The 15,571-nt window shown below is 43.8% G+C and overlaps 1 protein-coding gene across 1 annotated transcript; it reads left to right on the top strand.

Annotated features, from left to right (window-relative positions):
- Nucleotides 1-4,551: 4,551 nt before the first annotated feature.
- On the top strand, nucleotides 4,552-15,147 carry LOC103640871 (U-box domain-containing protein 43). The gene is made up of 4 exons (XM_008664325.4): nucleotides 4,552-5,203; nucleotides 5,806-6,358; nucleotides 6,462-6,771; nucleotides 13,169-15,147. The coding sequence occupies exons 2-4, from the start codon at nucleotides 5,819-5,821 to the stop codon at nucleotides 14,749-14,751; spliced, it is 2,433 nt and encodes an 810-aa protein (XP_008662547.1). The 5' UTR covers nucleotides 4,552-5,203; nucleotides 5,806-5,818; the 3' UTR covers nucleotides 14,752-15,147.
- The last annotated feature ends 424 nt before the right edge of the window (nucleotides 15,148-15,571 follow it).

Genomic DNA, 15,571 nt, shown 5'->3' with positions numbered 1-15,571 from the left:
ATGTCATCAACATATAGGCATAAAATTACTCCCTCGCCCCCACCATACCGATAGTATACACATTTGTCTGCTTCATTCACAACAAAGCCGACAGATATCAAAGTTCTTTCGAACTTTTCATGTCATTGCTTAGGTGCTTGTTTATGTCATATAAAGATTTCAATAATTTACATACCATGCCTTCTTGACCATTTGCTACAAACCCAACTAGCTGCTCCATGTAAATTTCCTCATCTTGTTCTCGATTTAGGAATGTTGTCTTAACATCCATTCAATGGACGAGAAGACCATGAGAGACATCCAAAGAAACTAGCACACGAATTGTGGTCAATCGAGCCACAGGTAAAGAAATCTTCGCCTTCCTTCTGTGAATAGCCTTCAATTACAAGCCTCGCCTTGTACCTTTCATCAGTACCATCAGGCCTAAGCTTTTTCTTGAACACTCATTTACTCCCAATGGGCTTACACCCATAAGGATGCTAAACGACCTTCCAAGTTGCATTAGACACAATAGAATCCATCTCACTCCTTATTGCTTCCTTCCAAAAGCCAGCATCAGGAAATGAATATGCCTCTTTAATGGTACTTGGTGTGTCATCCACAAGATATACAATGTAATCATCACCAAAGGACTTTGCAGTCCTTGGTCTCTTACTCTTTTGAGTTGATACATTGTCATCTTCCACATGATTATGTATATGGGATTCCTCAGTGTGTTCTATCGGAATCAAATGCTCATGGGGTATCGTTGGTTACATATCATGTGTAATTTTCATACGAAATCCATCCTAAAAACGTAGCATCTCTGGCTCCATAATTGTACCAACCAACCGATACTCTAGAGTTTATAATTAAAAACATATATCCAATGTTGTGGAAAGCATACCCAAGGAAAACACAATCAACAGTTTTCGGTCCTAATTTGCTCTTCTTGTTAATTGTCACACTCACTTTAGCCAAACAACACCAGGTGCGTAAATAGGAGATATTTAATTTCTTCTTTTCCCATTCCTTGAATGGTGTGATTTCTTTGTTCTTTGTGGGAACTTTATTCATGACATAATACACAATCAAGATCGTCTCATCCCACCATTCCTTATATATCCCCGAAGTCTCTAACATGGTATTACCAAATCAGTTAGAGTACGGTTCTTTTTTCAGCAGCCCCATTGGATTGTGGTGAGTATGGTGGTGTCCTCTCATGAATAATACCATGTTCCACACAAAAATTAGAAAATTCACTCAAAAAATATTCTCCACCGTGATCAGACCTTAACCGTTTAATTTTCATCTCGAGTTGATTTTTAGCTTCAGCTTTGTAGGTCTTAAAATAATGCAAGGCTTCATCTTTTTATTTTAAAAATACACATAACAAAATCTAGTAGAATCATTGATAAAAGTAATAAAGTATCACTTGCCTCCTCTTGTCAATATTCCATTCATCTCACATAAATCAGAATGTATTAAGTCTAGTGGTGCAAAATTCCTCGCCTCTACAGCCTTATGAGGCTTGGGAGGTTGCTTAGATTGCACATACACCTGGCACTCAGAACCTTTGACTAAATCAAATTATGAGATTAAGTTTAAATTTGCTAACCGCGAGACACAACCAAAATTGATATAACAAAGTCGTGAATGTCAAACATTTGACTCATTCGAAACAATATTGTTCACATACTTATTACATGTATCATGCAAAGATAAATGGAACAAGCTTTCACTGTCATAGCCTTTTTCGACAAATGTCCCATACTTAGACAATATACATTTATTAGACTCAAAACAAATTTGTAGACATCTCTACATAATTGTGAGCCACTAACTAGATTTTTTTGAAGGAGGGGACATGCTGCACGTTCTTCAATAGCACCGTCTTTCCCGAAGTAAACTTCAGAATGACTGTACCAACACCAAGAACACGCGCATGCGATCAGTTCCCCATCATCAAAGCTCCAGTCCCTTTGCACTGATAAGAAGAAAACAAAGAAATATCTGCACACACATGAATATTAGCGCCAATATCAGCCCACCACTCAGGGGATTGACACACTGAAAGAACAGTAGATAAAAGATTACCTTAAATCGATGTTCCTTCTCTAGTCTCGCTAATAACCATGTTTACTGTTTTCTTCTCTTGAGCTGGTTTTTTCTCTTGCTTAAATTTGCGATATGGACAAACACTTGTTCAATGATTAGTACTCCCACGAACAAAGCAACTAGCTCCTTTGTTCTTCTTTTTGAACGTGGCTTCCTGCTTGGGCTTCGTGGCATTCTGTTGCTTATTCTTCTTTTTATTATTACGTGATGCATTGTAATTTTTATTTTGTACTATATTGGCACTAGAAGTCTTAATTCCTTTTTCACGAGTGTATTTTGCTCTCGCCCTCTCCTCAACATCAAGAGAACCAAAAAGTCCAGCCACACTAAACTCTTGTCTCTTGTGTTTTAGAGTTGTAGCAAAGTCCATCCAAAAAGACGACAACTTAGCGATAATACCGTCAGCCACGAACTTGTTAGGCAAGACACATGAGAATTGTTCGAGTTCCTTGGCCGATGCTTTTATTTCATGAGCCTGTTCAACTACAGGACGATTTTCCACCATCTTATAGTCAAACGGCTGCTCCATGATGTACATCTCGCTACCGACATTAGAAACACCAAATTTCTCATGTAATGCATCCCATAATTCTTTTGCAGATGTGCACGTTAGATAAGAATCAACATACTTGTTGTCAAGAGCATCAATAACGACGCTTCGAAACATGTTATCGACAATGTCGAACATTTTCTCCTCTTCAGGAGTGAACTATTCGGGTTTTCCCTGTGCAGTGTGAAAGCAGTTCATTGCAGTCAATCACAATATCATCTTACTACACCATCTCTTGTAAAACCTCCCATCAAATGATTCACTTGGTTTTAATGTAGCAACAAAACTACTAACAGAAAAATGACTAATATCAATTTTTTGGATTATTAGAAATGTAGGCATTTTTAGTTTTAATTTAACCCAGAAAACAATGGCATATATGTGATGATATATATATATGCATGTTTCATAACTACTCGTATAAGCAGTAAACAACAATAAAACAAGTGCAACGGCGTCGCGCGCATGACAGTCCTTCATCATTTTCTCAACTTCTCAATAGATGCATCAACAGTCCACCTATTTAAGTCGATTGATTTGTCCCTTAAACTTCCAATACAATGCTAAATTATTAATACACCATAGCATTTAAAGTGGGTCATTAGCATTGACTATTATTGAATATTAATTGAGCCAAGCCCACATTTATCCAACACTATGGACTACATTCATGAAGCCAGGAAGATCAATCCAATAATTTTCGAAGCAAAAGAAACTAGCTTTGAGAATGGAAGTACCAATCTTAATCACACAAGGGATGTGATCAGAAATAGTCTTGGCAAGGGGAGTAAACAAGGTATTGGGGTAAGTGGAGGTCCAGTTGATAGAAGTGAAACACCAATCAAGCTGAACTAGTAAGGGATTCGATTGTATATTGCTCCAAGTGTAGCTTCTGTCCTTTAGAGAGATTTCAATGATTCTAAGACTGCTAATAATTGAGTTGAAGAGATTCATCTACGACACATTCTCACCTGGCTTTATATCCTCTAACGAGGGACAGAAGTTGAAATCACCAATGATAGAGGACGACTCATAATTGAGTTGAAACCGTGCCGTCCTTGTGGTTGTTCTTGTGACGTCCTTGGCATGTCATTGACTAGGGATGGCAACGGGTCGGATTCGAATCAGATACTGTAAATATCCGCCCGCGACTATACCCGTGGGTAGAAATTCATATGCATGCCCATACCCATCGGGTTTCGGATATCCATCAGATATCCATCGAATATGACAAAAAACTATTTTCAACAATTCAATAACATAATTAATCAAATTTCTTCCTAATCATCAGTCAAAATGTAAGAATACAAGAATACTACTATACTAGCTGAGCGTCTAAGCCTTGTACATGTGACTACGACAATATGCTAGTGCGTAATAGCAGGAGACATGCAAATCAAAGAACATTTTATTTTCTAGTTATAATGTTTTATCATAAAGAAATTATATATGGAAAACATACCATGAAATCTCAGCACAGAACCACCACTATAGTAGCCAAGGTTGAATTTTTTAGTTAATAATAGTAGAATCATATTCATCATGGTAAACAACAAAATAGATAAATTGCTAGTGTTAGGGATTAGGGTTTGCTGATGCAGTGATGTCGGTGTGTCCATGTGTGGGCTGGGCCGGCTCCCGGCTGGGCTGTCTACTTGTCTGGGCAAAAAAATTAAAGTATTGGTTAATTTCGGTTATCCAACTGGTAACCTGCGGGTGAGATTTAATATCCAAATTTATGCCCAGTTTATCTCAGATTGGATACAGGTCTAATCCGTGGGTCAAAAAACATATCCATATCCGGATCCGTCGAATCGAATATCCGACGGATATTAAATCCACGGATTAAATTGTCATCGACAGAGGACGGTGATGCCGTGGTGTATTTTTTCCGGCCCATCAACAGCCCTTTCCGGCCCACAAGGTATCCGGAAAACAAGCCGATTCATGAACCAATCATGCCCCCATCATTAATCCACGCTGTCTCTGGATTCCGGAGTCATTCTACGACGCCTGCCTCTGCAGACTGCAGTCCGAGTCCAGGGGAGCCGCGTCCGGTCCGCGGGTTGCCTTCTCTTGCTTACTTGCTAGCTCCTCGTCGCAGTAGCGGCAGCGGACGAGCAGTCGAGCGCAACGCCGCCAATCATTCCTTCCTCTGCCTTCCTCTCTCCCTCCCCCTCCCGGCGCCATCTCGACGCTCGGCCCCCCGCGGGCGGGATCCGTCGCCACAGATCCGCTGCCTGACCTGACCGCCCCTCATGCTCGGGTAGCGCTTTTCAGTTTCCCCCGTTCCCCGTGGGCCACTCGACCCGCCGACGGAGCGGAAGGGCGGCCCCGGCCGTGACCGCGGCGCGACTCGCGACCCTCCCAGTCCCAGAAGCGGCGTGCGGCGACCGGGACCGGCTGCTGGTGGTGAATTCGCGCCGGCGAACTGAATTCAAGCGGCGAATCCCCTCCTCTGGTCCTGTCTCGAGCCCTCGGCGTCCGCGCCTCCTCCGTCTCGCCGCCGTTCTCGACGCCCGCCGATCCAACACCGGGTCTGCCCAACAGCCCAAGGTATGGTGGCAAGGTGCAACGTGCAAACCCTAGCTTGCTGGTTGCTATTGTGCTCTACTGGACAGCACGGGTTGGGCTAGGAGTTATGCAATTTTTTCCTGTTGTAATTGATGATTCATTTGCTAATTGTTGATTTATTTCATATTTTCTTTGTAGAATTATTTGGGTATGAAGAGGAACACAGACATTGCAAGTTTTGAATTTTATTTTTTCGCGTTCAATATGTTACGGGTTCTTCTAAATACATTACTGCATTTTTAGCTGTCTTATACTTGTATGCATGCTGGATTGTTCTTTGGATTATATCCATTTATCTATTGGAGCACTGGTTTGGCGTACCCTAGGTCCTGCTATGGAGCCATAAGTTAAAGTCCTGCTATAGCCACAGCCAATGTATTTTTTTTTGGTGTTATTCATTTTATGGATCATAGTACCACTTGGTTCATTCAATTTCCTTTTGTTCATTGTGGATATGGACATGAATCTCTGTTTTGCTCTTTGAATTCGAAGCAACTGCAACTGTTGCTTCAAGTCCGTGTGTCTTGCAATCATATATCAACATGCCACCTATGTTAACGTAGCACCTTTTAACTTGTTTGCAGTGTTTCACTAGTGATGGCAGAAGTCCAGGATGGTCATTATGATTCAATGTCACAGGCCACTGATAGCTTGCGTGTTGAACCTATATATGAGTCGTTCCTATGCCCGCTTACCAAACAGGTTATGCGGGATCCTGTTTCTATTGACAGTGGTGTTACGTTTGAACGCAATGCCATTTTGAATTATTTCAATGAATGTCTTAGCAGTGGAAGGAGGCTTGTCTGCCCTGTAACTAAGATGGAGCTCAGCAACACTGAGTTAAATCCAAGCATAGCTCTGAGGAACACTATTGATGAATGGATGAATCGCAACGAGGCGGCCAAACTTGACGTCGCTCGTAAGTCATTGACTTCTGACAGCACAGAAAGTGATATCCTACAAGCACTCCAGTATGTTGATGAGATATGTCAGAGAAGTCGATCTAACAGGCAGGTTGTGAGAAGAGATGGGTTGATAATCATGATTGCTGACTTGTTGAAGAATAGCAGTACGAAAGTACGCCAAGCGGCACTAGGGACTCTTTGCTCCATTGCAAAAGATGACAATGAAAATAAGGTTCTTTTCTTTTGCTGCTTGATTTGTTAGCAGATTTTAACTTTGTAATATCTTTTGATGCTTCAGATCTTGACTTTATGTTATCTTGAAACATTACCTGAAGGTTGAGATTGCCGCTGGAGACAATATTCGCACAATTGTAAAGTTCTTAAATCATGGGCAGACTCAGGAAAAGGAGCAAGCGGTGTCACTGTTGTTTGAACTTTCAGAAAATAAGGCTCTTTCAGAAAGAATTGGCAGTGTTTCTGGAGCTATTCTTATACTTGTTGGTTTGTCAAGCAGTAAAGTAGAAAACTTGCTCATTGTTGACAGAGCTGAGAAGACATTGGAAAATTTAGAGAGCTGTGAAAAAAATGTTAGACAGATGGCTGAAAATGGACGATTGCAACCCCTCCTGAGGCTGCTTCTTGATGGTATCATTCTTTCACATGTACATGTTTCCTTTTCACAACCAAGTGATTTTGTACTCTTTTACAGCTGTAACATTGTGAGTGCCACCCGATATTCTCATTAACACTGTTGCATCTTCATCCCATCAATACTAGTTGCATGCTAAGGACCATCTAGATCCTTAGCTGTGTCTGCAGTTAGAAGTGTCTCCCTGTTTCACCAGGTTCACCTTTAAGTTCGTTAAATTCGTAATGGACATTTAATTGTTCTTGTCTGCACTGTTTCTCCAATAGTCATGGTCATATGAAGAATATATTAGCCTTTTTTTAAAGTTGTCGCCTAGGTGACAAGGCATTCGCAGGGAGTAGGGCGTCTCCAACGCCTAGCCAAAAGTAGCGAGAGAGCTCCCAGACGGCATGAAGGAGAAGCAGAGAGCTCCCAGACAGCTGCCTCACTCAACCCCACCAAATCCTGCACCACCTGGGTCATCTGCGACGAAGGCGGCGGTTGATCAAGATGGGGATCTGAGGGAGCAGCAGCAAGAGGTAAGGAGTGGAGGGCAGGCTGAGAGCACACAGCCAAGAGCAGTGCGAGGGAGGGAGGGCGACGCTGCACCTGTGTGAGCCATGAGGCAGGAGATGTGGTGGTGCTGTGCATGCGTGATGGAGGGAGATGCAGCCTATGTGATGGAGAAGCAGAGTGCTCCCAGGTGACGTGCAGCATAGGAGAAGCGATAAGTACAAGGGGCAGTCGTGGGCTGCCTAGTGGGCTGGGCCAAACACTCCTTTTTACATTTGCCCTTTTCTGTTTTATCTTTTTTCTGTTTTCTGTTGTTCTAGCCTATTCCCTGATGCTATTTTCCTATTTCTTAGAATAATAAGGCATCAACTCGAATGAGTGGCTCACCAAGTCTTGCCTTGCGGCCTTAAACCATTATATTAGCACAAATGATAAATCCTAGTGTATATGCTTGCTGCTCAAATTTGGGATTTTTTGTTTTCGCCAAGTTTTTGTTGTATTTCTGTTAAATAAAATCAAACATAATAGCTAAGTGGAAAATTATGGTTTAAGTTTTGTAAGTTTAGTTCTCATGTTTCCTTGTGGTATGCTCCAACACATGGGGAGGATTTTTTCTATACTGGTATATTGAGGTTCTGTCTGTTGCAATGCATTTTATGGAACCATTTCATTTTGTTTGTGGATCTGAAGCAATAGTACAAGTGTATTTTTTGTGTGGATGACTGGATGTGAAGCAACAATTTTTGAGTTGTCATACATTGTAGTTAATATGTTGGATGCAAGCACTATTGCATAATCTAGTTTGGTTTATTTGTTTCATTTTTAGTTGATTGATTAGTTTCCTTTTTAGCTAATTGATAGATGATTGGTTAGTTTTCTTTCTTAGCTAACTGATAGCAGATTGATTAGTTTTTTCTTCTTTAGCTAATTGATAATTGTTGGATTAGTTTCCTTTTGAGCCTTTGTAATTGTGTATATAAACAAATCAATACAATACACCTATTACAATGGTGTAATTTGGGAGTGCCAAAAACTCAGTGTGTCCTTCTAGTGTCCGTGTTGAATTTTCTAAGCGTTTGAGTGATCCAGGGATCTTCTTTGTCTTCGGGAAGGCACGCCAGCGAGTAGAAGGCTACAATTAGGGATGACAACGTGGGTCAGGTTTAGGCTGGGTGGAGCAAAAACCCGACCGCGATTGCACCCGTGAAGTTTACCCCAAACACGCCAACGATCGCATCCGCGAGTGCAATTACAAACCTGCACCCGAATCTGTCGGGTTTCGGGTCACTCGCGGTCTTTTACTCAGTTTGCACTTTTAAACAATAATTTAGCTATAAGCAATTAAGTATCAGTAATAATTGAGTTATATCTTCGTATTTTAAGCCTTCTCACGTTGGGCAGCAACAAAAATATTTCATGAACATTGGCCAAGTTACTTATTCAAATTAATTAGTATTGTATCTTAATCATTTTTTGCACAAAATAAAGAATGAACCAAATGATGGGTTGGGTGCGAATCACCCGCAGGTTGAAATAGAAACCCGCACCCACACCCGCGAAACATCGGGTGTGGATGCACCCACGGATCAAAATCTTCACCCATACCCACACCCGTCGGGTCAGGTACCCATTGGATTTCGGGTTTGCGGGTTAAACTGCCATCCCTAACTACAACAGGTATCAGTTGGTATCACTGTCGGGATTGTGCTTGTAGTCATGTAGCACGGGTGAACTGCCTCGCCACCGCTTTGTCGTTAGGAGACAAGGAGCAGCTCTAGCAGTGACGACCGTGGCATGGCAATCCACCGGGTCATGAGGGAGAGTGGTGACAGCGAGCAGGTGCTATTACTGAGCAAGACCAACTACTCATGGGCGACACTCAAAGTTGAAGCTGCAGGCGAGAAGCCTATGGATGGCGGTGAACGTCGGCACCATCGACTACATCGACAATCACAATGCTCTGGAGGCCATCCCCCTCAGGGTATCTTCGGAGATGCAAGGGGCAATCGTGAGCAACACAATCACCAATATCACGTGGGATGCACTCAAGAAAACGCACCTTGGCGTGGATCGAGTGCGCCAAGCAAAGACAAACACGCTACAACGTGAGTTCAACTCACTTAGGTTCAGGGATGGTGAATCTATTGACAACTTCGGTGCGCAGCACTGACCTGGTCAACCAGTTGGAGGTTCTTGATGCTGGGTACCAGGAGCCAAAGATCGTGCACAAATTCCTATAGGCCACTTCGCCAAGGTACTCACAGATCATGATGGCGATCGAAACCCTTCTCGACATGGATAAAATATCCATGGAGGAGTTGATCGGGAGGCTCAAGCCTCAAGGCAGCGGAAGAAAGTTACGATCTCAGTGGCAACAGCGATGGTAGAGCCTTAGCTGGCTAACCGAGGATGAGTTGGTGGCACGTATTGTGTCGTGGCTCCAACTCTCCAATAATGGAAGCTTGGGCGACAATCAGACGTTGTAGGACATGAGTCATGGGGGTGGTGGTGGGCGCATCAGAGATGGTGACATCTTGAAGCCATCATAGAACATGGCATCAACGGAAAGGGGAAGCAGATTGCTATTGATGACTGTAAATATTGTGGCAAAATGGGCCATTGGGCTCGTGAATGTCGCAAGAAGAGGGACAAACTGACCCATGTTGGGCATGAGTGTGATATCCTGGCCCAAGGTTTAATAGAATTAATAGAGTACTCATGTCAACAAGATGCATCTTCTTTTTCGGAAGCCTGTCTCGAAAGAACCTCTGGGTTAAGCGTGCTTGGCCCAGAGCAATCTTGGGATGGATAACCGACCAAGAGGTCTTCTCGGGTGCGTATGAGTGAGGACAAAGTGCGCATAAAAGACTAATGTTAGTATGTGGGGATGATATGTGGTCTTAGGGGGCTGTCAGGAGTAAGTACTGTCGGTCCGGAAGTGGACGAGGTGTTGCAGTGAGCCCATTGAAGGAAAGGCGAGCAAGGGACACCGATGCAACCATCTTCCACAAATCCATCATCGTTAGTGGATGTCGCGTCGCCAAGAGCTAGAGATGGACTCACCATCCAGATCGTGGGTGGAGGCAGCACATGGTGGGTGTTCGCAGAGGAACCGGAGCCTATGGCGCTCATGGCTCTAGCTTTCGCCAGTGGCACCAAGCTGCCTCCCGCGAAGGTGGTTCCCACCTCGACATCGAAGCTCCACCTCAACGAGATCCGACTATTCGTCCAACTCACGTAGAAGGGCGGTGGTGGGAGCACGCGTTGGATTCTTGACATTGGCATGACAAACCACATGATGGGGGATCAGATGGCCTTTTCTGAGCTCAGCACTAGCGTCCATAGGACCATTTGGTTTGGTGATGGTTCCATGGTCGCCATTGAGGGCCGGAACATTGTCCTCTTTAGGTGCAAGAGCGGTGAGCACCGAATGTTGAACGTCTATTCCATCCTTAGGCTGACAACAAATACCATCAGCCTAGTTCAACTACGAAGAAGACGACCATGAGGTCCTAATTGAGAATGACGTTCTCATGATCTGGGACCAATGCCAATGGTTGCTGGTCAAGGTGTGGCATTCATTAAGCCTCCTCTACGACACTGACATCGTTCGGCCCATATTCCTCATCACCCGTAGCTCGGAGGTGTCCTGACAATGGCATGCCAGGTTCGAACATCTTGAGTTCCAGGGGCTCATGGAACAATTAAAGGGTGGCCTAGTGTGCGTATTACCGCCAATCGACCACGTCGACCAGGTCTGTGAGGGCTGCTTGGCTGAAGCAACAATGACATTTGTTCCCTATGGCTAACCAGTAACAAGTACCATGTGCATCATTTGCTCGACCTGGTGCATGCGAACTTTTGTGGTCTGATCACCCTGAAAACGCTTGGACGGAAGAAGTCCCTCCTTGTCGACGACAAGAGTCGCTCCATGTGGATCATATTGCTGGCGTCAAAGGACCAGGCTGCGGCGACCATCATCCAACTCTAGACACGAACCGAGGCAGAGGCAAGGCAAAAGATGGGCACGCTTCGCACCGACTGAGGTGGCGAGTTCACAACACACACGTTCGACGACTACTGCACTAAGCACGACATTCAGTGTCATTTCACTGTGCTGTAGACGCCCTAGTAAAACGATGTGGTGGAGAGACACAACCAGATGGTCCTTGGCATAGCCAGAAGCATGTTGAAGGCCAAGGGGATGTCCGGCTGGTTGTGGGGAGAGGCGGTCTCCACAACCGCCTTCATACTTAACCGGTCACCTATGAGTTGTCGAAGGGAAGATGTCGTAGGAAGCCTGGTATGATATGGAGCATCTGGTTCACTTCTTTCGTGCTTTTGGGTGTGGCACATGCAAAGATGGTTGGAAAGTACCAGTAGAAGCTGGATGACCGGAGTACATCGATGGTGTTCATTGGGTACGAGCCGGGGTTCAAAGGGTACATGCTCTACAATCTTGACACCGGATGTGTGATCATCTCACGCGACATGGTGTTTGAAGAAGGAAAGGCGTGAGACTGGAGCAGTGTCAATGGGAGAAGAACGGTTCCACATCAAGTTTCAACCATGACACTCTAGGGTACGAACATCGTTAAACCTGAACAGGAAGAAACAACATCCGTGCCGCGTACACCGACACCATGTTGATGGGCTGCACGCTGATTAGGTACACGAACAACGACTTTGGGCCAGACATCGATAAGAAGAGAAGCATCGACAACGTTATCTTCTTTTCCGCGGACTTGTGAAGCAGAGTATATGGCGGGCGTGGTTGGAGCATGCTAGGTTGTGTGGCTCATGCGGCAGTTGGAGGGCATCACCGGTGTCAAAGTCTAGTTGCCGTTGTTGAAGATGGATAATTGGTCCACAATTGCACTCACCAAGAACCTTGTTCTTCATGATCGAAGTAAGTACATCGACACTAAATTCCATTCATCTGTGAATGTGTGGAGAACGGGAAAATATAAGTGGATCATGTTAGTACTGAAGAACAGCTTGTAGACATTCTGACAAAGTCACTTGGGCGCGCACGGTTCATTGCAATTCGTGGCAAGATTGGCATTGTCAAGGTCAAATAAACCGAGACAAGTTTAGGGGGAGATTGTTGCGTAATCCAACTCGGTTTATTTGTTTCCTTAGTTGATTGATTAGTTTCCTTTCTTAGCTAATTGATTGATTAGTTTCCATTCTTAGCTAATTGATATCTCATTGATTAGTTTCCTTTCTTAGCTAATTGATAGCTGATTGATTAGTTTCCTTTTGAGCCTTTGTAATTGTGTATGTAAACAGATCAACAGAATACACCTATTACAGTGTAGTTTGACAGCGTCAAAAAACTCAGCGTGTCCTAGCTTGTGTTGAGTTTTGTGAGCGTTCGAGTGATCCAGGGATTGTCGTCTTTGTCTCCGGCAGTGCACACCGACGAGTAGAAGGCTAAAAGCTGTCTCCGGCAAGTATAGTATCAGCATGTTATATATGAATTCAATTGCTTTCTTCCATCATTGTTGTTTTCAATAGGCAGTCGCTTGGAGCAACTTTAACATTTGGAAAATAGAATTATACAAAGATGTTGCCACATCAGAGTGTCTGACTTAGCACATCTCACTCGAATGTGTAGCAAAGAAATGTGGGACCCACCATCATGTATAAACAAGTTAAGAATATTTCAAGCAGCACTTGGCTGGCATTCTGGTCGCTGGTGCTTGTCTTCTTCGGGTTTCTCAAGAAGAAAACGATTCTTTATGTTCACAACTAGTTGCTTATTTTAGCTTCGGCGCAAAAAAAAAACCTGGCTAGCACTGGTGCTGCAGCGTACTGCACCTCTGCTGTTTCTCTCTCCCTTCTTTGCACTACCTTAGTAACAACGCTGAAGCTGCCCTCATTGTGTGCTGTTTGCAGGTTCACCTGGCATGCAATTACCTATGGCTGCATACCTTGGAGAGCTTGTTCTAAGCAATGATGTTAAGGTACTTGTGGCACAAAAGGCTGGCTCCACACTAGTCAATATCATGAAAAAAGGGAATAGAGAGGCCAGAGAAGCAGCTTTGAAGGCATTGAACCAAATTTCATCTTATGATGTTAGTGCAAAGATATTAATTGAAGCCGGTATTCTTCCGCCTCTCATCACAGACCTCTTTACTGTTGGCAGTAATCAGCTTCCAATGAGATTGAAGGAGGTCTCAGCGACCATTCTTGCAAATGTTGTGGCATCGGGTGCACGTTTTGAGTCCATTCCACTTGATCATAATAGGCAGACCTTGGTGTCTGAAGACATTGTACACAATCTGCTTCATCTCATAAGCAACACTGGACCTGCAATTGAGTGTAAGTTGCTCCAGGTTTTCGTTGGTCTAACTGACTCTTCGACATCTGTACAAAATATAGTTGATGCTATCAAAAGTTCAGGTGCTATTGTCAGTTTAATTCAGTTTGTTGAAGCACCTCAAAGGGAAGTACGCATGAATTCCATCAAGCTCTTGAATAACATATCACCTTATATGGGTCAAGAACTTGCTGATGCTTTTCGTGGAAACTTCAGTCAACTAAGCAGCTTGGTCAAGGTAATTGTCGATAACAATGGTATTTCTGAAGAGCAAGCAGCTGCTGCTGGCCTTGTAGCTGATCTTCCCATGGGGGACTCAGTCCTCACCAGACGTCTTCTTCAAGATGGGGCATTCGCAGCAATCATTTCAAAAGTTTTAAGAATCCGACAAGGGGAGATTCGTGGGGGGCGTTTTGTTAACCCATTCCTCGAAGGTCTGGTTAGAATAGTCTCCCGGATCACATTTGTCTTGGATGATGATCCGGATATCATTGCTGTTGCTCGTGATTACAATCTTGCTTCACTCTTCACTGATCTGCTTCAGATGAATGGGCTTGACGTAGTCCAGATTGTCTCTGCTGTTTCACTAGAGAAACTCTCGCAGCAGTCAAAACATCTTACGAAGATACTGCCTGCTCCCAGCCCAGGGCTGTGCTTTTCAATATTTCCATGCCTCAGCCAGAAGACTGTAGCAACTGGGGTCTGTAGAGTTCACTGTGGGATTTGTTCCGCAAGGGAGAGCTTCTGTCTCTTGGAGGGGAAGGCAGTGGAGAAGTTAGTTGCCTGCTTGGATAATAATAACGAGAAAGTAGTCGAAGCTGCTCTAGCAGCGCTGTCCACTTTACTGGAGGATGGAGTGGACATTGAACAAGGTGTCATGGTGCTGTGTGATGCAGAAGGAATCAACCCGATACTCGCGGTATTGTGCGAGAACAGAAACGAGGCACTGCGCCAGAGAGCGGTGTGGGCAGTGGAGAGAATCCTGAGGACGGACGAAATAGCGTATGAGATATCTGGAAACCAGAATGTTGGTACAGCCTTGGTGGAGGCATTCAGGCATGGCGACTCTAGGACAAGACAAGTTGCAGAGCGAGCATTGAAGCATGTAGATAAGTTGCCCAATTTCTCTGGGATATTTTCTAAGATGGGAGCACAATGACCACGTTCCATGGAAGTACTCGTGTTCTATTTGACATGAGGCAGGCGCAGATGAACACTTGTGTTCCCAGCAGGCCTTCATTGGTTTTGCTGACTCGCACTCCAGCTAGATGTTGTAGCGATCTGATTGGTGGAAGAAGAATTAAGTATTGCACGTGTTGTATAGTGTGTATTTGTACCTGTAGACTTGTCTGTACTTTCGAGATTGGTCAGATTCATAGAATAGGTTGCTATCCCTGTTGTGTGGAGACAATACATAATGCATAACCGCCAGCACTGGGTGGAAAAAAAAGGGAAGAAATGTGAAGTCGTTGCGTCAGATATGACATGGTTTTCTGGTGTATGTCTTAATGTCTACAGAGGCAAAGTGCAAAGGACTGTTTGGTTCGCTGTCTAACTTGCCACATTTTAGCTAACTTTTCTGTCTAAAGTTAGTTCTTTTATTCAAACGACTAATCTATGAACTAAACATACCCTAAATATTTTTGTTGTCAATTTAAATGAGGTAAAATATTTTAATAGCAATTAATTTATTTGAGAAAACCAAAAAAATATTTTGCCCAAATAATTACGACATGCTTGATAGATCAAATAACAAAGTCCATTGTCCAAATTCAAATAAATGTCCAAGATAAACATACAATAACATTGAATGCAAAATTGGTCATCTCGAATAGCTTCATTGGATCCATCCTCTCCATCCATCGGACCATCACCTCGTCGGCCTGCTGGTGGAGGCCATAGCAGTGGCAGCACTAGAGTTCGTGGGGAGTACGAGTAGCGAGAGAGAGAGCGTCGTGAGAAACAAGAAACATTGGGGC

Source organism: Zea mays, chromosome 10 (assembly GCF_902167145.1).
Source record: "Zea mays cultivar B73 chromosome 10, Zm-B73-REFERENCE-NAM-5.0, whole genome shotgun sequence".
Taxonomy (NCBI): domain Eukaryota; kingdom Viridiplantae; phylum Streptophyta; class Magnoliopsida; order Poales; family Poaceae; genus Zea; species Zea mays.
This window is presented reverse-complemented; position numbering and strand designations above follow the sequence as displayed.